Source organism: Tachypleus tridentatus, chromosome 9 (assembly GCF_004210375.1).
Source record: "Tachypleus tridentatus isolate NWPU-2018 chromosome 9, ASM421037v1, whole genome shotgun sequence".
Taxonomy (NCBI): domain Eukaryota; kingdom Metazoa; phylum Arthropoda; class Merostomata; order Xiphosura; family Limulidae; genus Tachypleus; species Tachypleus tridentatus.
The window spans coordinates 113151773-113172627 of NC_134833.1; the positions used below are offsets into that span (position 1 = coordinate 113151773).

The 20855-nt window shown below is 32.1% G+C and overlaps 1 protein-coding gene across 5 annotated transcripts in view; it reads right to left on the bottom strand.

Moving 5' to 3' along the window:
- Sym (symplekin scaffold protein) overlaps nucleotides 1-20855 on the bottom strand; it is a 76889-nt gene that overhangs the window by 50855 nt on the left and 5179 nt on the right. For all 5 annotated transcript variants that reach the window (XM_076456591.1, XM_076456587.1, XM_076456588.1 and 2 more), the window contains exons 3-9: nucleotides 20109-20231; nucleotides 19285-19358; nucleotides 8936-9062; nucleotides 8067-8173; nucleotides 2808-2865; nucleotides 2282-2430; nucleotides 17-114 (exon numbers count right to left, since the gene is read on the bottom strand). In XM_076456591.1, coding sequence (XP_076312706.1) covers nucleotides 17-114; nucleotides 2282-2430; nucleotides 2808-2865; nucleotides 8067-8173; nucleotides 8936-9062; nucleotides 19285-19358; nucleotides 20109-20231 — 736 coding nt within the window. The remainder of the gene's footprint in view (nucleotides 1-16; nucleotides 115-2281; nucleotides 2431-2807; nucleotides 2866-8066; nucleotides 8174-8935; nucleotides 9063-19284; nucleotides 19359-20108; nucleotides 20232-20855) is intronic.

Sequence of the window (20855 nt, forward strand, 5' to 3'; positions counted from 1 at the left end):
TTAAAACAACTCATACCGTGGAGAGCCTCAAGAGCCTGTACAACCTGGCTCATGAACCTTGGTCTTTGTTTGGCTATTAGGCTCAATGTCTGCATACATGCCATTAAATTCACACTAGAAAACAAAAAATGAAAAAGATATAAAACATACACACTGTGAACATGTGTGGGTAACATCAGAGGAATGTTTTGCAATATGAAATATGACATGTACATTAATAACTGGTCGGGTATTTGAAATCATTAAAACCAAAACATCCAATGTTTTTCAAAAACAGAAAAGTTAATGACTCATATTAAAACAAACAAACAAAGCATATATCATGTTAATAAGGAATCAATGTTTATATTCCATCACATATATAAGTAACCAATAAGCCATGTTCATACAGTGTTAAGTAATTTCAGTGTATCCACTTATTATACAAACATTATTTCCATCATTACATCTTTTTGTATAAATATGATATTACTGATGATCCAGGACTTTCTAACTTTTTTGTTACAAACTTTGTAAACAACCATGGCATATGTTATATTTAAGTATTAAACAGTTTTAAAATTATAAGGAATCTGTTTAGCCTTATAAGTGACAGCTAAGCTTAAAAAAATACTTGCAGCACAAAACGAATACATAACTTTTAATTTACCAACTTACAATGTACAATAACAGATGTAATTGTATTTTTTAATCTTGATATTGTTATGATCCCTTTCATTGTGAGTAGATGCAGGAAAACTTAGTAAGTACTTCGTACATTTAAATGGTATCTAAATGCTTCTTATATACAGGTGAGCAATCACATCACAATCTATGGTAGTGACACAAGAATGCCTCTTTCTACTGATGATGATCTATGGTTTGATGTTCACATTTATGGACTACTGTCCTGCAATAGTTTTCATTGCACAACACTTCCTCAAAAGATGAAGATCAATGTGATACCCTCTCCTCTAGAAATTTTACAAAGTGCATTAACTATATGAAGGCAATAGCTTCCAAGGACTGTTTCAGCAACCACAAAGTACAGAAGTTCATAGGAGATTCTTGCAAATGATAGAGCACATATTTCTACTTGCAGTTATATCTTTCAGAAAAACTGGCATGCCAACTTGAAAAAAATGGCTGAGAGTTATACATTATAGGAATCTTGCCTGGGCATCCAATCAATACAAAGTTATTTCCTAGCCACGTACCTGATTGTACTAGAATTTACCTTGGATGTTTTCTCAACTCTAACTAACCATTAATAAATGTTATCTGTAACCACAATAAGTTACTCGGAAAAGCATTCATGACATTTTTTTAATGTGGAACAATTAACAGAAGAATAGCCAAGTGTCTAGACTTCTGAAGACATTTAATAAAGATAAGTTGTTCAATGCGATGATATACTTCTATTTGTCACCTTTCAGTTACCACTTATGCAGATTTTGATATTTGGCCTTCTACTTGACTATGAACACAGCTCTCCTGTCTCTTTTACAGCATATATCCACAAGAGTTATCTTGTTCAAGAATTGTTTCTTACAGATAGCTGTAATGGACCTGTGTTCTTAGTTATTCCTGGTGACAACATGCTTTATCTTAAAAACATTTCTCAGATTTATTTAGGAACTTGTTTATTGGATGTTTTGTTTATATGGCTATGTACTGCTGGTGTAATTTAGCAGTTTTTTACTGCTGAAATAATAGTATCAAAGAGAACTAATAAATACGGTTGCATAAATTTTGACTGAAATTTTAGCTTGTGACAATTTGCTATTATCAATTTTAGAAAACAACATAGAATAATTATAAAAGAAGAAATAGTTGCTCAGATAAGATAAAATAGCCTCCCCATTTCAGAAATGGTCAAATTACATCAGTACAAGTTACCACCTCTTCCCCAGGAAGAATGCAACATGTGTAAGCAAAGGTAACTTGTCTCCTCCAGTTAAGGAGTTAAAACCATCACTTCAAGTGAATTGAAACAAACAGGTTAAGGTTTTCATCCTGTATAGTCACAAACTAAGGGAATGGCCAGAGACAAAGTCACTGAAATTACCATAAATTGTAAATAACCATCTGTACATTAAGCCACAAAACTGACCAACAGAACTATTGATTCAAATAATTTTCATAGCAAGAGCACTTTATATCCCAAAAGTTATATGGGCAAGATGCATAATACAAAAGTAAAAGTCTTAAATCTCTAAATTATATATTGCAGACAACACAAGAGACTTATAGCTTATGCTAAACAAGATTAGTGATAATAGAAATCAATGGGTTTTTATACCTAGATATATGCTGCGTGCCATGAAATATCACTAAAGTCTCAAACATCTGCCTTGCTTCTTCTTGAAGCTTCCGAGGTCTTGCAATTTTCAAGGTAAGAGGAATATCTGACAGTGTGACTTCTGTTTCTTTGCATGGAAAGTCTGGATCCTGAAGAAATTATACAAGTTGTTTTTTCATTTTACACAAAAATTATTACAAAAGTTGTAGTCTGACTGACATTGTGTACCAATTTTATTTATTTTTTTCTGAATTAAATCAGGAAAGGAAGACTACATATCATTATACTTTTATTTTTACATTACTTTCTTCAAAATACAGCATTAGAAATAATAGTTTTAATCAATAATTCTTAGTCAGTTTATAGGTAAAATACAAAACATATTTCTTACATTCTTTTCAAAGCATTATAAATTTCTCATGACCTTTTTATGTTCATTACAAATTAAAAATCATTAAATATTCCATGAGAATACTAAAAAGAGGCTTTAGCACCATTATATAGAGATCTAAATAAAAGCACCTACTGGATAAGTTTGAGTTATAACAAGCATTTCCAGGAATTTCACTGTGTGTGTTCTAACCCTGAAATACAATTAATGATAAGAATCCTACATATGCACAAAGTCATATACAAATACAAGCTAAGATAATGAAATAAAGGAGAGAACACACAAATTTATAATGATCTTATATCCTTAATTAGCTCAATGACACACAAGAGAAAAATAGAAATACATAACAGTATGGTTAATTTAAACAGATTTAGACCATAACTCCATACAACCCATCAACAGCTTTATAACTTCTATTTTTATTATGAACTCTACACAAGTCTTTATTTCTAGAACCTGGCTGGGTCATAGTGTGTAAAGTTTTACTCTCAGCAAATGTCAATAAACTTGGCAGCAAAATGTCCATTTTAGATATGTATTTTATTCCTATTTAATTTTAATATTAACACAAATTACTAACTTATATTATAGACAGTGCTGTAACATAAATAAATTTTGTTCAATTCAATCTTCTTTTTATTCTGAGATATGAATTTGAACATCAAATCCACTTGCTACACTCTTCTATCACAAATGGTCTTTCACGAAAATAAAGTCAATAATTTTCTGACATTTGCTATCACAATGTTAGCAACCAACAGAAAAGATTTTTAATTTAAAGCTTTACAAATAAGACTTGCTTGTTCTGATGACAGCTTTTAAATTATTTGGCTAGGTTCAAAGTTGGCACCACTGAGTTCAGATCAACCAAGTAAGGTACTTATAGCTTAGTTAGAAAGTCAGTCAAATTACAATAGTTACAGAACATTGTATTCTTTGTGAATGTTATTGTTTATGTTTTAAATTCAATATCTAAAACAAATAAAACTTCATTAAAATACCAACAAAAACCTTTCACAAAATATTATGGTTAACTTTTATTGAAACTTCAAAACTTCTACTGCTAAAAACACAAAACCCATACATAAGAATTAAATTTTTCAATACAAATTTCTTTTTTGTTGTAAAACTGACATAGAAATTAGAAACTTGTTATGTTAGATAAAAAACAAAAGATAATAAAAAAATTTCTAAGCAAGGTATGCACACTCTTGTCTTGTGTAATTCAACATCTTGAATTATGCACTTTGTGAGATATAAAAGACTATAGTGAAAAAGTAGTATTATTAACTGATTTAGTCTGTACTTATAATTCAATGGTATCAAGGCTATAGAGATTTCAAGATGGCCTAGTGACAGACATATAAATATGGGGGATCAGAAGTGCAGAAACAGAGGGAAATAGTAAAGTCACAAGAAAGAGAAGACTGGTCAGAGAAAAGATAAAAGTAAAGCTAACCATTGCAGAAATTAAAGTTTTAATGGTTAATATGTTAGAATGAGATTAACAATTTTGAAAGAGATAAGGAGAATAAGTTGTCTCTTGAAAGGGTGTTCTAAAGTAATTGAGCCCACCTAAGTGGACTTTGACATAAAGCAGTTGATAATTGGAAGTACAGAACTGTAGTAACTCGCACAACAGCACAAGTAAATTATATATAGATATCACTGTGATGTATATAATAGAAAAATAGCTTAGCTTGTCAAACAACTTCTAAGCAATTAAATCAGCCTAAATGGACTTCTGACAAGAAGAAAAGAACTAAACAGTGTTTCAGATACAACTACAATCTCCACAGTCTAAAGAATTTTTGTATACACGTTTTACGTGTTTCAAGTGTGTGTGTGTATACATATATATATATATATTATTTAAAAAAAAAGAAAAAGTGGAGTGTATACTGTTTATTATTGAATTTATCATAAACAAGTCACAGACATCAACTGTAGAAGACTCCTTAGTCAAATACACCAATATATTTACTTTAAAGTAACTTCCTAACACACTCATAACTTGATTTAGGAACCTACCAGGTGAGTTACAGGTTTGTGAACACAGATTTAGTTGTCAGACATGACTTAAAGATCAATAAAACATTTGAATTAATTAAGAGAGATGTAAACTACTCCAAGCTTAGCATTAACTATTACTCTGTTACAACAGAGTAGTGCTAGAAATAAAAAACTAATTTACATTTATTTCTTACTTTTCAATTTTTCATTTAACCTTACATCACTTGTTTTACCATAGTTAATCTTTCAGTGAGGAAAATAACAGAAAACAAAGTCTTACTGAGGAAAAAAAAAAGATATTCATTTAAGTTCCAGAAATTATGAAAATAAAATATGAAACTGTAAGATGAAAAAAATATTCCTATTCTTAACAAGAAAATTACCTCACCTTTCAGTCTGACTCCATAAGTGCACAGACAAATCTTTAGTAAAAATATTTTGTTGCATTCTGATTTTTTGTGTACAACATATTTGTCACTTTTACTAAAGGTTTCCCAAATTTTGTAAAGAAATACTTGGTATATTTGGAATCATGGTAAATATTGATATATGTTTACTGTGCATGTCACAAGGTTTTAGTAACTTACACTCAAAATTTAATTAATGTACTTTATCTTATACCAATTAGTATATCATGTATTTGTTGCTAATAATACATATTTTAATAGTTTATAAATTTTAGGTTCTCAATTTATTAAAGCAATATTAAACAAAATCCAAATATCTTCTAGTGTGAAAAATGTCACATACTTTCTTTAGGTATACTTCTGTATTTTATTCATCATCTCTCCAATAAGTATGAAATTTAATGTAAATTATTCCCTATGTTATTGTCAATGCTCAGACTCCTTATACAATTAATCTACTCACATAAAACTTCAGGCACTTCTGGTCATATTTTGTTTTGTAACAAAGCCACCAAATAGAAAATCAGACCCCCCTCTTGCCACATCCACCTGTCACATCCTCTTTCAGGATTTGTTAATAGTTCTCTCTTACTATTAATACTATGTTATGTATCACCAACAGAAAGCCAAGGTTTTCATTTATGAAATATTATATTACATAATTTTCTGAATAGAGAATTATCATTTTCTCTGTTAATACAAGCTTCGTTCCCTAAAGAAAAATAACGTTTAGCTTGGATGAGCTTGTAACAGCTCTTTTAGCATTGTTAGAAAATCAGAAAAACTGTGATAGTTGTGGAAAATTGCCTGTGTTTTGCTTGTTATTATTTTGTGTTCTTTTGTGACTTATTCAATTAAATAAAAAAGTATTTAGTACATTACTACAACTAGTAAATATCATAGGGTTAAGTATCATTGACAGCTGACAGCAAAAAACAAGACCTGGGTAAGTACTTTATTTCTTGTTTTTCATGCTTATCCTTTATTAATTATTATAATAATTACTAAAATGTAAAAATGGGGATCTCTTTAGGTTAGATTAGGTAAAAAAAAAAGTATTTCACTAGTAGCTTGTGGATAATGTAATTCGATAGTGTAATGTGAGCTCCATGTTCTCTAAGTGATTTGCAACTTATAATGGCATGAATAATAGTAGTAGCTATGATTCAAAGAGCAATCAAAGTGATATAAAACAACACTTAAGTATAAACAGATGTATACTGTTATGATTTAAAACTCCTTAGGAAAAATAAATGTAGTTTCACATTACAGTATGAAATCATTCTAGAAAGAAAAAAAAAAGAGTAACTTAGATTTACTTTCATTTTTTTTATAGTTACAAGGTTGGTCAGTTACGAGGATACACTTACTACATTGATAATAAGTAGTACCAAAACTATAAAGAATTTAAATGAGTGCAACAAGGTCATGTGATTGGTCAAACTGACTGAGTCCATGTTAAGAGAACTAACATCATAGTTTTCATATTACACTGACATTACCTATAGAACCTTCTAAATGAATATAAAGTTAATAATAAAATTAAAATACTTTATCTTACCTACTCTACTCTGAAACTAAATGTAGTGAAATCCTCAAAGTACAGTGAAATGAAAAGTTTAAAAATGGTAAAATCAAAAACTATTTTTATATAATGACTATAGGGTGTAATATACAATTACAATTATTTATCCTAACAGGCCTTAATTTCTAACCTTTTTGCATCAGCTTTCTTTTTCATTTTATTAGCCATATTTGAACAATCGTTTAGTGCTGTAATAAGAAATAAATCTCCTGGAGGGAAAGAAGAAAGCTTATGGGAAACAAACTATTAGGCTATATCATGTAATATCAAAATATATGCATGTATTAACAACATTTATCAGGATAAATGTTTTTCCTTTTTTAATGCTTTGTTGGCTGTTCACAAATTATTTTGTGGTCTTTCAAATACACATATTAGGACACAAAAAAGTTGTAGTTCCTTTTCCTTAGCAAACTACACAATAAGGTATTTACATTCTGTCTATCTAAAGAACTAAACCTCAGATTTTTGTGTTTAACTTTAGACTTCACTCTGAAACATAAAAAAGTACGTTAAGCACCAGAAATCTATCAAAATTTATCTGTCTTTCTAAGTAAATAACTCATGAAAAGATTTAGAAGGAAATTAATTGCTACTCAACACAACAATTTTTCTTGTAGTTGTCTCTGACCACTAAAATATAAATGGAGGAATGTATTCCTGAATGCTGTTCTTTCTATTTATTTGTATATATCAACAAACTGAAGTGATAGGAGGTTCTAATTACATTTTCTGGTCTGTCAATACCTATAGTTTGTGTTTTTAATCGTTTGGACATTCTGAAAACGACAAAAGGTTTGGAAAAAAAAAAAATCTGAAAATGGAGAAATCAAGTTGCCAGATGCATAATAACATAAATTAGTCTTGGCTGATTTTTTTTTCCAGTTAAACAAACAAACGTATGCAATACTAAACTTTTAATGACAAATAAAAATTTGATGTCAAGATTATTAACATACACTGATAACAAAATTGATTAAATTTTGAAAGCAACAATGTAAAAGCATCATGACATGCACACTATGATCCACCTATATACAAAATATTGGGTTAAAACTTGTGCATCAAGGCACTAGTATACATACAGATATTTAAGCTACAGCATTATAGTTCTTATATGTATACATATATACTTATTTTTATGTTAACAAAAAAAACTTTGAAATACAACCTTCAGGCAATACCAAATGGCAATAATTTCTGTCTGAAACTGTACAAAAACAAAATACACAATATGGAAAAGAATGGAAAATTATTAATACAGGTGTATAAGTAACAATTTTGGATACACCAAACATATTAATAAATGAACTATTCTACATCTTATTACTTAAAAAATACCCTGCTTCCCTCATATTTTTTCTAAAAAAGAATGTGAGACATTACCCATCATTTTCACAGTCTAATAAAGTGACAATTCTGGACTTTAACTGGCACATGTAAGTCCACGTGGATTCCATAATATCATCTACAACTTTTGCCTTACATAACCACTGAAAAAATATAAAAGTTTGTACAAAATGGTGACTAAAAATGTAGTGAACATCAATATCATTATGACATATCTAAATTCAAAGACATTTGTAAAAGGGTTCAAATACAAAAACATTCATTCAAATACATGTTTTTGAGATTAAAAATATGCCTTACTACACCATGTATTTTATATTAATAAATAAATTGTTAGTTGTTACAAATATATGTTTCCAAGAAAAGGTTTTAAAAAGTGTGGGTCAATTACTAAAAATCCTACACTTTAGATATTAAAGTGGTAAAGCACAAACTGGTAGAGCACTAGATTTCTACTTACACAATTCAATGATTGTTCTAATTAAATAATCGTAATATATAAGTACACACAGATGTATAGATAGATAGATATAGATAAAGATGAATAATTGATGTTATTTTAAAACTGGAAGAATTGTTATTTTATTATATAAATCTTAACACTTTTAACAGTCTAAAAATGTTGGACCAAACTGATTATTCCAACAGAAATATGCATGTTAAATTTTTAAACCTAGAACTCTGTATACACAAATAAATACATAAACTAGTTACATGTTAAAGTAAATGGCACAATGTAAAGTTCTGGAATTATATATAGCCTGGAACCTATAGAAAACATGATTTAATCTATTTCATTTTATATCCTTTTTTTATGGTGTTTTTTATGCTTTAAAAAACAGTTTAGGATTAAATGGGTCATACAATTCTGTAATGTATTTTACATTCATAATGTATAGCCTCACCTTCAGAGCAACTTTATATAGTCGTGTAGCAGCTTGAATGACACGTTTCTGAATAGCTACCGATTCATCTGAAAGCATCATGTTCAAGTTGGCAACTACTTTAGGAAGCACATCAGGGTCCTTCTTGCTAAAAAAGAAAAGAAAAATAATGTCCTTAGCAATAAAATTTGTGATGGAGTGAGCAAATAAAAACAAATATAAATTTAATTTTATGACCATTAACACTATGTTACTTGTAAAGTTACCACAACACTACTGTTTCAGAAAATATCTTTTTATATAAGCATTTTTAGTGTCCATATAACTTTTATTTAGATTGCAATTAATTATGGTTGTCACACCCATTTAAGCAGCTTAAAATTTATGTTCACTGTTGGTTTTAATTATGCAACAATGAGTCCCTTCAATGATTAGTGTACTTACACCATCAGAACAACAAAGAATTCTAAACATTAACACTCCTACGAAAAGACATTTCTAGTCCTGATTTCTCCAAGCCCGTTCTCCTGGCTGTGGTTTCACTAGATAGTAGATAGGGACAGTGGGAATCTCGTTAATCCATTCATTAATGGATTTAAATGGCAATTTCATTTAAATACAAAATTATTAGCCTAATATTAATAACCTTTCAAGTTGCTCTGGGGCCTATTAGGCCCCACTTTTCGTAGGAGTGTTAAGTGACAATTTTTCCTTTGCAGTACTTGAATGAATAATCTCTATACTTAAAATTTTATTTTATGCATGAAAATAGGTACTGCTGATGAATGAAATTAATATTTAAGCTATTTATTTCTGAAATCTATGACATTTACTAACCAATTAGAATGCATCATGAACCATAGTAGTAATTTTTCTTGAAAAACAGTAAAAAACAATTTGGTGAATGCAGCTTTTGCAAGCATGATTCTTGTGTCTGAATATGAAATGAAACAATTAAAATGTTTGAAAATTTTTTATACTGTTTTACACTAAGATTGTATACATCTTTAAAAACTATTTCATACACATAGTTTCAACTTGTTTTATTAACAAAAATATATCTTTTGTTCTTTTTCACACAAGAGTAGTCACAAAGTTACCACAAATTAAGCAATCACAGGTTTCCTGCAAACTTTTCTTACTCAACCAAGTATCCCATTCATACTTCTGTGTCAAATGTAACTGGTAGCACATGTTCTTCAATAACTAATGAGGTCTCACAGTTGTCTGCATATACTAAATAACATAAGTAAATACCAAGTAAAATAAAATACAAAACAGAACTTTTCCACTTACTTAACTTTAGCAGCTTGCTTTAACTTTTTGGTATAAAACTACTTAAATGTCTGTCTAGATAATATTTTCCTGACCCTAAATTGAACTTATACATTAGAAGGAAAGCAATTGATCAACAGCACCCACAACCAACTTTTGAGCTACTCTTGTCTAACCAAACTGTGAGATTTATATATAGCATAATAATGGCTCACGAACCCTCAGATTTACAGTCTGAACACATTAAACACTAGGCCACACCTGAACTAGTTATTAGGCAATCTATTAAAATTCACTAAATAAATAAATAAAATCCTTCTATAAATCAGAGGCATTCCCTTCACAGCTAGCAACATCCAAGGCTTCAATATTATCTGCAAATTCAAGTAATTTATTGACTATTCTTTCACCTATTTCACTGATGTAAAAAAACAAAAAAAGCAAAGGTCATAAGATTGAGCCCTGAGGTACCCACTTGTAACATTAACTCAATTTGACTGAACTCCTTCTGTAACAACCCTCTGCTTTCTTCCTTCAGCCACTATTCTATCCAATTTGCTAATTTATCCCCCACACCTATATGAAAAGCTACATATCAATTTGTTGTTATCTAGCACCTTCTCAAGTCTTGTTGTTCTGCTTATATTTTTTTATGCCTACAATATACATCCACATCTGATTAACAAATTAGAAACATGAATTTTAGATACTGGCAAGCTAGAATTTAAATGTAGAACTTCCTACCACTTTCATTTGCTGAGATAACAATGAATCTAGCAAATCAACTAGATTGGCACCTCCTCCTACTTCATTCTTTCCAAACCTCTTGTTTAGTTCCACCTTCTTTTCTTAAAGATATTTTTATAACCAATAAAAAGAGCATGTTGTATTTAATGGGATTCTGAACGTTGTTTTTAAAAAGTGTGGAAGAGAAAATAATAATTTTGTTAAGACTGTTGAATAGTGATAACCAAGTTGTTGTTCCAAAGAGAAATTAAATTTTTAACACATAATTATATTTTTATCATTATTTTTTGTTAGTAGAAATCATTATTTTCAATCTAATTTTCATTCACTTAAGCATTTATGAGTAAATATATAGTTATATATGTAATGTATGGTAGCCAAAATATTAGCAGAGTTTGCAAAAGGTAGGTATTACAGTTAGATTTGTACTTTGTAGGGCTACGTTGTTAGGCCTACTGAGCTTGTATTTTCCTAATTGTCTACACTGAGGCAATGTAAAAGGAAATAATTCAACATTAGAAACTTTACAACTTATATTTTTCTTAAAATTTAAAAATTTGCAGTAAAGGAAAGCAATGAAAACCACAAAAACCTCATCTATATAAATGTATGCAAATATTTACTCACAATGTACATTCAAAAATTGAAACATATATACAGATATCAAATTGTTCACATTCTTGAAGAGATGGTATACAACTGTTCAGGAATGTGAACAACTTTTAGAAAACACATACCACAGAAACTATAAATCTCACTAAGAATGTCTTTCAAAGAAGATGAAACTTATAATGCTTGCAAAACTAAAAAAGTATTATAGGTAATACTTATACCTAATTTTTTTTTGGTTGTTGAATAAGTGCTGAAAAGGGAAATGGGATTTTACAAACTAAATTGTAAACACCCCAACATGATTACCAATATTCAAAGAATTGCACTATTTATTGTATCAGTACTAAACCACATAAAAAAGTTTAGACAACTTCAACGTACAGTATTGTTACTCTGGAAAAGTCTTATTCTGATGATATATACACAAGCTGATAAATTACTCATCACATTGTCGCCATAAATGTTTTCACTGATTCTAAGTGCAATGTGATTACCCTGAATTTTCCAAACAATTATTACATTAATTGGGTTCAGTTGACTATCGTTTCAGGAGTGTTTGTTGCCTTCAGAGGTATTGTATTATGGTGATTTCATGTAAACAATCTACTAAAACAAGTAGTGATTTTTTTATTTATTTTCAGCGTGGTTATACTTTAGTTATTGACAGTTAAATAAACAGAAAAAGTAAATGTCAAATGTTTAGCAGATCAAACTCATAAGAGAAGTACACTGAAACATCATGACTAATAATAACAAAAAAAACAGGTTGCTCCTTTTATTTCTTAGGAAGAAAAGAATGATCAGGATAGAGAAGATGGGTATAGTGATAAAGGATAGGTGAAAAGTCAATGGCAGACAAATTAGATTGGCAACATCTGCAGACCAAGAGAAGGAAATAGGTATTAATGGAGAGATGAAACATGAAGTATGAGAAAAGTTGATCAAGCAAAGGTAAAGTTAGGGCACAGAGGACCACATTAATTTCTCATACCAAAAATGTAGAACACATGGAAAGCCTCTAAATCCTGAAAAAATGTATGAGCACAATGAGAACAGAGAAAGTAAAAATCCTACTGTAACTGGAAAAATGGAAGGTATGGGAGGAGACCACCTGATATCTGGAAAGCAGAAGACTGAAGACTCATGGTCAAAGAGCTAGGTTAGAAATTCCAACACCCAAACCACAAAAGACTTATTGACAGAAAATCTCCTACCAGCAGACCAACACTGGAGAACTTTCCACTTGCACTGGTACACCTCCATAGAAGATGGATGTATGGAATTAGCTAACAAGGAGGCAACTATATATGTGAAGCTAGATCTTCTTGCCAAAGACCAGACAAAAGCCAGGCATAAAGAGGCAGGACAAAGGTGATTAAGATATAGAATAGGGCATTGAAACTGACAAATAAGGGAAGGAAACAGTGTAAGAGGGACATATAATGAGATGATTAGATATTGTAACCTTGGAAACCAAGGTTGTTCTGACCAATAAGGAGGACCCAACAAGATGTAGAGTGTAGCAGAGAAATTACCTGATGAAGCAACTGGATGGGAGGGTACACATAAAGGTATTTGTGAGACCAATCCTGGTTGAAAATATGAACAGCCAGAGTCTATGCATGTGGTACAGGTGACCAAAAAAGGAGCAACTTAGTACTGAGGCCCTTGGAAAATGCATTAAATTGGAAAGAACCCCATAGAAGGCAAAGGTTCTTGAAAATAAGCAGATCTAATGGCCTCTTTGTGGAATAGATTCAATGCCAGTTTGAAAGACAGATTGATGTAATGCCCAATGAACCACTTAGAAATTTGAGAACACTGATATGTAAAATAGTTTAATCTGCAAACCAATGGCCCAAAGCTTTATGGTGACTGACCCAAGCCACCCATCCCTGAAGGAAAGCATCCATCAACATTTGAAAGACAATCAAAGGCTAGATTGAAAGCACTTGGCATGTGATATGTAATAAGATAATATGATATCCATGGGCTCAGAATAGAATACCCAAAGTCAAAAAACAGATCTATGAACTAGGTGCCCCCTTGATTGGGGCATTGAAGTGCCATCAGAATGTGGAGGTAGTTATTGGAGAAATCCATTTTTGTCATCCACAACTCTAGGTAAAATGCTCACCTTAATGTAAGAAAGGACTCCATAGTGAACTTGTGGAGTGTAATGAAGCAGTTCAGGCATGGTAAATTAATAACTGGTCTCCAATCCTGGTTTTCTTGGGGACCATGAAAAACCATCAATAAACACCCCTGTGGGATGATGAACTGGTTCAATAGCCTGCTGCAACAGTAAATCTTGAAACTCCTCTGACAGATGTTGACATGTTATGGGATCTTCATGAAGAGGAAAGAAAATGGGATAAGGAGAAACAGACGTGGGGAAAGAAACTCGAAAGCAAAACCCTCTGAAAGAACCTGTGTCACCCACTGATTGTTGACAAAGGAAAGCCAACAGTCAAGGGTTTCCAATGGACCCAAACCCACCAGGTAGTCACCGGTACTGTTGGTAATAGGTAGTACGTCACTGATGACCTCAGCGAAAGGAAGTACGAGGATTTGAAGAAACGGGTAATGGCTGTCAAAATGAATGACAGGAAACAAGAACAGATGGCATGAAAGTTTCTGTTCAAGACACAATGAATCATAGGGTGGATTACTGGTGGGCTAATGTCACCAGTAATTTAATATTGTTAGGGATAGTATTTAAGAAGTAATACCTAAGAAAAGAAGCAAGACATAAATCCTTGATAAGTGGAGGGTAAATTGACATAAGCCAAAACTGAGTCCTGACTGAAAATGTCCCAATAATAAAGAAACCATATATTTAATGCAAGAGCCAACAGTAATATGTGAGTTATTGTGGAGAAGAGAAGGTGAAGAGTATCCATAGAAAATCTCTCAGGATTTCTGTGAAGAACTTCTAAGAGTAATTAACCCAGATTCTATTTACACATGGAAGGTTAGTGTACATCAAAAAGTATTCAAGTTACAAAGTCCAGACATTAAAATTTTGTGAACTTGTGCACAAAACTAAAATAAGAATTAGAGAAATTAAACTTGAAAAACATAAAACTTCAAAATAAAATGTAAATTTTAATGCTAATTTTATTGACATATATTAATCATAAGATTGTTTAACTGAAATTTGAATGTAAAAGTAAAATCTTGTGACATATGCAGAACAAGTGTGCCCATAACCATAGGGTTGAGGTCAGATAATTAAAGTTAACATTTTCATGAACTAAAGACATATCCAAATAGACACTTACCTCACAAAACACTTTTTTAACTAGTACCCTCCTCAGGAACATAGAGGAACCCAAATATTTTTGTCTTCATGATGGTGACATTGGGAATATTACATCTAGTCTACAGTATAAACAGCAAACCCAGCTTAAACATGTGGGAAACCATATATTTCATCCATTTTCAACAAGCACCAAATTCACCAGAAACTGGCATCCAGCATAAGGTGTGAATACGAAGAGGGACTCCAATGTGGGGTGTCTCCCCAGTCCAAAACGTGGTGGCATTGCAACAGGAGAGTACCAGCCAAACATGTGAAGCATTATGGGACTGAATCATCTTGAACCAACATCTGACCCAACTGGGAACTGATACCCAGAGGTAATGAGACAAAGTGTAAGGGGCAGTCCATATACCTGCACTAATGATGTCCAGAGAAAGACAGATATTGGCAAACAAGGACATCTTCAGGAAGGGAATGTGATGACAAAATATTCAAAGAAAGTAAAGAATGTGTCAGGCAAATGACCTGATGAATCTAACCTACAAGGATACAGAGCAAAAGATAACATGAAATGGCAGGGTTCAAAGTAATAAACAAATGTACATGGGAATCATGGAAGCGATCAGTGCATGTCAGATAACACACCACTGAAATGCTATGACTGGACATAAAAGGTAATCTCGATTTTAATTGTCATAAAGATAGGAGATAAATGACAAATAAGTTGAAAATGGAATTACCCTCTTAGGTTGAAAAGAACAGTTTGGAAAAAGGAGAATATAGGAAGAATGGAACAAAACACAGTGAATGTTGATTGCAATATGCTGTAATAATAGCAACCACATGCCAACAACAACAGGAACAGGGAGATCAATGACAGGTGATATAACAAACAAAATGATAAAGGTTCAAATGGAGAATGAGTAAGAGCATAAAGGACCACACTGGAATTTCAGTTGGGAAGTGTGGCAGGAAGGAAAGGACAAGAAACAGAAAAAGAACAAAATAACCAAGACAGGTCAGGAGACTGAAACACTGATGCAAATTTGGTAAACCAAAAAGTGGTAAACAAAACCACATGGTTACCAGCAACAGAGGAAACCAATAGGCTCCTGTCATAAAGTCAAGTGAAAAATGACAACAAATGAGCAACAGTAGTAACAAAAGGATAGTGATCCCAGCACAGAGACCAAGCATGGCATGTAGTCCACTTACACCAATAAACTACCAATGAGGATGGGCAAACATGATGAGAAGTCAAGGAGGCAACATACCTGAAAACTCCACATCTTCTGGAGAGGGTCCAGACAAAATCTACATGTGAAGGTGGAATATGGGTAAGAAAGAATAACATATGATGAAGTGGAGCTGATGAAGGAGCATGAGAAACAAAGGGATAAGGATGGGTAGTAACACAAACAGTGTGTGTGTGTTTTCTTATAGCAAAGCCACATAGGGCTATCTGCTGAGCCCACCAAGGGGAATTGAACCTCTGATTTTGCATTGTAAATCCAAAGACATACCGCTGTACTAGCAGGGGGCAACACAAACAGCTGTTGTAGTAATGGAAATTACATGATGCAACTAACAGAACTTAACAGAGTGTGTTCTGAGCTACTGAAAGCACATTAGGAAGGAGCCAAATAGGAAAACATACATATAAGTACTGTTTGATCAATTCTGGCTGAGAGTATCCACTGTGTCTGCCTAAGAATGATGAACAGGCAACCAGAAATGGGGACCTTTGGTATTGAGAGGAGGTACAAAGGCATCCATATTTCAGATATCCCAACAAGCACCACCAAGATTCAGAGACCAATATGTCAGTAGCAACTTATCAGGTCAGGATAACTGGTTTGCTACCAAATTCATGGCACACAAAGTATGACACACCTGCAAAGAAACAGAACCTCTCATGCAGAAAGAGATGAGGAGGAGACCTTGTAAACTAGCCATTCCATATCTTGCAGACAAAAGGAAAAGACTGTGCCCAACTAGAAAAAAGAAATTGAAGAACACAACCAGATGAACCAAAAACTGGGTAGGTTTGAGGAATGACTTCTCCATTTTGATGAGCCAACCTACCCGAGCCACTTCCTGAAGAAGAAACCATGTATGGAGTGCAGAGTCAATCTGCGAAGATGCCAGCAGTAGCCAGTCATCCATATAACAATAGAAATGAAAGCCTCAAGAATGAAGCAGTTGTCTAACAAATGCAAAACTTAGCAAAATACAGAAGGCTCAGGCTAGGCCAAATAGAAGGGCCTAAAACACAAAAACACACCCATGATGAATAAATCAAAGGAAATGTTGGAATGCTGGAGAGACGGGGAATATGCAGATAAGCACCCAACACATCAACTTTGTCATCCACAGAGCTGGAGTGTAAACCCAAAGAAGAATTACATACAACTCCATGGTAAACTTGGAAACCATGAGAAAATGATTCAAAGACAAAAAAATCTATTACTGAGTTGCAGTCTCTGTATTTTTTAAAGTGACAAGTAAACAAGAATAAAACACCAGACAAAAAAAATCTCCTCATTCAATGGCATCCTTTCCAATGTAAATCTTGAACCTTAAATAAATACTGGTACTGAGCAGGATCCTGCAAAGGGTGGAAGGAAATTAGATGGAGAGAGAATGGTGGAAAAGACAGTAAATGAAGGACCAGACCTTGAAAAACAATCTTCAAAGCCTAGAGACTGACTGTTAGCATGCCCCAAACATGGGTAAAGTAAAATAGCCTGGCCTACACTGGTCCTGATTCAAGTATGAAATCAATGATACTGAGTGCCCTGAAGATGACAATGATCAACCAACTGATTGTGGAGAGTCAAAAAATAAGCAGCAACAACTGGCAAAAGGGTAAAATAAGGGTGTATGATACTTGTACAGGATCTGTAAATCAAGGACCAAAGAGGAAAGTGAGGTATCAGGGTCCAAACTCCACAAAGGAATAACATTTCTCAAACACTAAGAGTGTAAAAAGGGATAGCTGGTTTGATGAAATGCAAAAAAATGATTATATGACAATTATATGACACTCAGATTGGGTGAAGGTAAAAAACTAGACATTGAACCAAAACTTCATCACCAAGGAGGGTAGGGATAGAATCAGAGGAAAGAAAAACAAAACTGAACATACCTTATTTATTATGTCAACAAATGGAGGAAAAGGAGACCTAGACACTTTCCTCAAAAAGACACACAACTGTGAAGCACAACCAGAAGAGGTAAAAAGACTCTCAAATTTTCGTCTTCCTTGTCAGATACAACAGGTGAAAGCAAGACAAGTTACTTCTCATGTGGTGGAGGTGACTGTTGAATATAATAAGAAAATTCACTACAAATCATAGAAGTCATGTAACTTCCCAATAACTGTGGGTCCAACCCTGAACATCTTGTCAGTAATCCTGCCCATGCAGGAACAGTAGTAACAGTTGTAGCTACTGAAAGCTGTGAAACACAAACTAGAAAAAAAATTGCACTAAAGTCAATGATCCTAAAATTCTCAAACAAAAACATCTTAATGGTAAGACTACCAATTGAGACGTAGTGCTGCACTCTTATTGGTGAAGGGTTACTGCTTGATAAAGTACATGTAGACATGCAGAAAGAAGCAGGAGTTACAAGACTAGCAGCAAACAAAAAAACTTGCACCAACAAAGGACAGTACTAATTGAGAAAGCTTTTTGTGAGAAGAGGTATGATATTGTATCAAATACTATTATTTTGTGGTAACAACTTCTAAGCATTTAGAATATCTTAAAACTATTCCTCAGTGTTCACACTAGCACTCATATTCCATGAGTCCTGAAGAAAACACAGAGGCCCCGCATACTTTTACACAAAACAAAAACATCAGAATCTTCAATTTTCTCAGTTATTACTTCCTTCATGTAGTAACATTTAAGTTTACTACTTTGCATTAATTTGTTCATGATGTTTTCCTGTCATTTCTTGTAACAAAGTCCTTCTTGTACAATTTGAAGATAGATGGCACAAGATCCAAATCAAACTAAACCACCATAAAGTGAGATAGAACATTTTTGTTGCAACACCAAAGGAAGCACTATGAATTTTGTAGTTTCAAATTGAAGAAGTGAAGACAAGACTTCAATTACATTGAAAGCTATACTTGTCATGAATAGGATTAAACAACAACCTGAAGGTAGATTTTGTATGCATCCCTTTGACACATTATAAATAAAAATCTAATGTCCCTATTAATAAAATTTGTGGATTAATGTGAACATTGGTTTCTGAATCATAAAAACCCTGAACCACACAACTTTCATTATAAAGTTTAAGAATTCTGATGACATACTGACAAAAAGTAAAGAACACGTAATTGAGCATTTACAGATCTTGGGAAAAAGTAAGAAAGGTGAAGTTAAATGTTACTACTATGTTAAGTAAGTTATTGTCACTACTGTCAAATTATATAACACTGATCAAGTTATCTTACCAAGCCTCTTCCACAAACCCAACAACAACTTTTCTCACATCTGTACTTTTGTCATTTTGGAAAGCAAGCATTTCCTGTAGAAATTTTAACAAAGAAACAATGTTATAAATATTCCTTTGGAACAAAAAAGAATGCAATGCAAGATGCTTCATAAAATAATAACAGACTAAATTAAACATGAAGAGAATATAACAAAAAAAATATTAACTCATGCTTGAAATAAGTACTTCTAAGAATAACTAAAATACCTTGTGGATTTCCAGACTGAAAAGTAATATGCAGTTTATAGGTGAAAAGATTTGCCAAGGATTAAAATTAATCATGAAAATAATTTCATACTTTACATTCATATGGAATGACCAACTGTCATGCTATTTCAGAGACTGATAAGCACAGCACAAACTACTGAGCTATCCATGATACAGTACAGGTAAAAATGCATTCCAAAATATAAAATTCCTACATCTAGGGAAACATCTCCCACTATTCATGCACTTTGAATTAACAATGTAGCATTCTTTTGACAATACTTTTATAATCGTTCTACAATATATAATTTCACAATACAAGTATGACTAGTTCTAAAGCAGGCCTGTTTCACTTTATTAATACAACTAATATAACAAGTAAAATCAATATTGGTTATTAAGTCTAACTGACAGTTTGTCACAAAGTTACATATAAAGATTGTCATTTTAATGATACTGAGTTTAGAAACTTCTGAACAACTAAAATGAAAACATTTGTCAAAATACTTTAATATTCCTTGCCACACTTAGTAATTAGTATGGTCAATTGTATCTTTCCTAAAATATTTTACTTACATCCAAAAAATTGTCCAGTAAGTTTGGCTCTTTGTGAACCACAAGCTCCTGAACTTGGCGCAAGTTGGTAACTTTCTGACTTTCCCATGATGAAGCTGCTGCTTCATTAAGTAAATTAACAACCTGAAATAAAAAATTACATTTCCTATGTTAAACAATAAAAACATATATGAAGTTTTATTTTCAAATAAAACAAAAATTTAACACATTAAGAAACCAAATGAACACAGCCACAAAACTATGCTCACCCAATAAAATTAACAATGAAACCAACAAAATAAAACATTTCATCAACATCACAAAAACCATTGAAAACATTTGCACACACCTAGCTCAACAACAAACAAATAATATTAGGTTGAGGAATAATTTGTGAACATTTTTAAATAATTTCATTCAAGCATTACATGCAAGACTATACAATACTTCAATGCATGAACACATTACACCCAAAACATTTATTATGATACTTTATTTCATGTAATACCTAGGTATATAGTATGCATTGTTTTAAACAAAATTGCAAGAAATTAAATGCGAAAAGCAGATGGTGTCGAAAATGCTCAATTTTGTCCACTTGACATTCCATTTAATGAGCTGAAAATGAAAGCAAAAATTAAAGACATATGAAAATCAAACACACCATCTATTAAAGCAAAAAATTATCTACCAAATGACATGAAATATTTTGCGAAAGCGTTTCATTTATGAATATATTTTTTTAACTTGAAAAAACGCTCATGAATT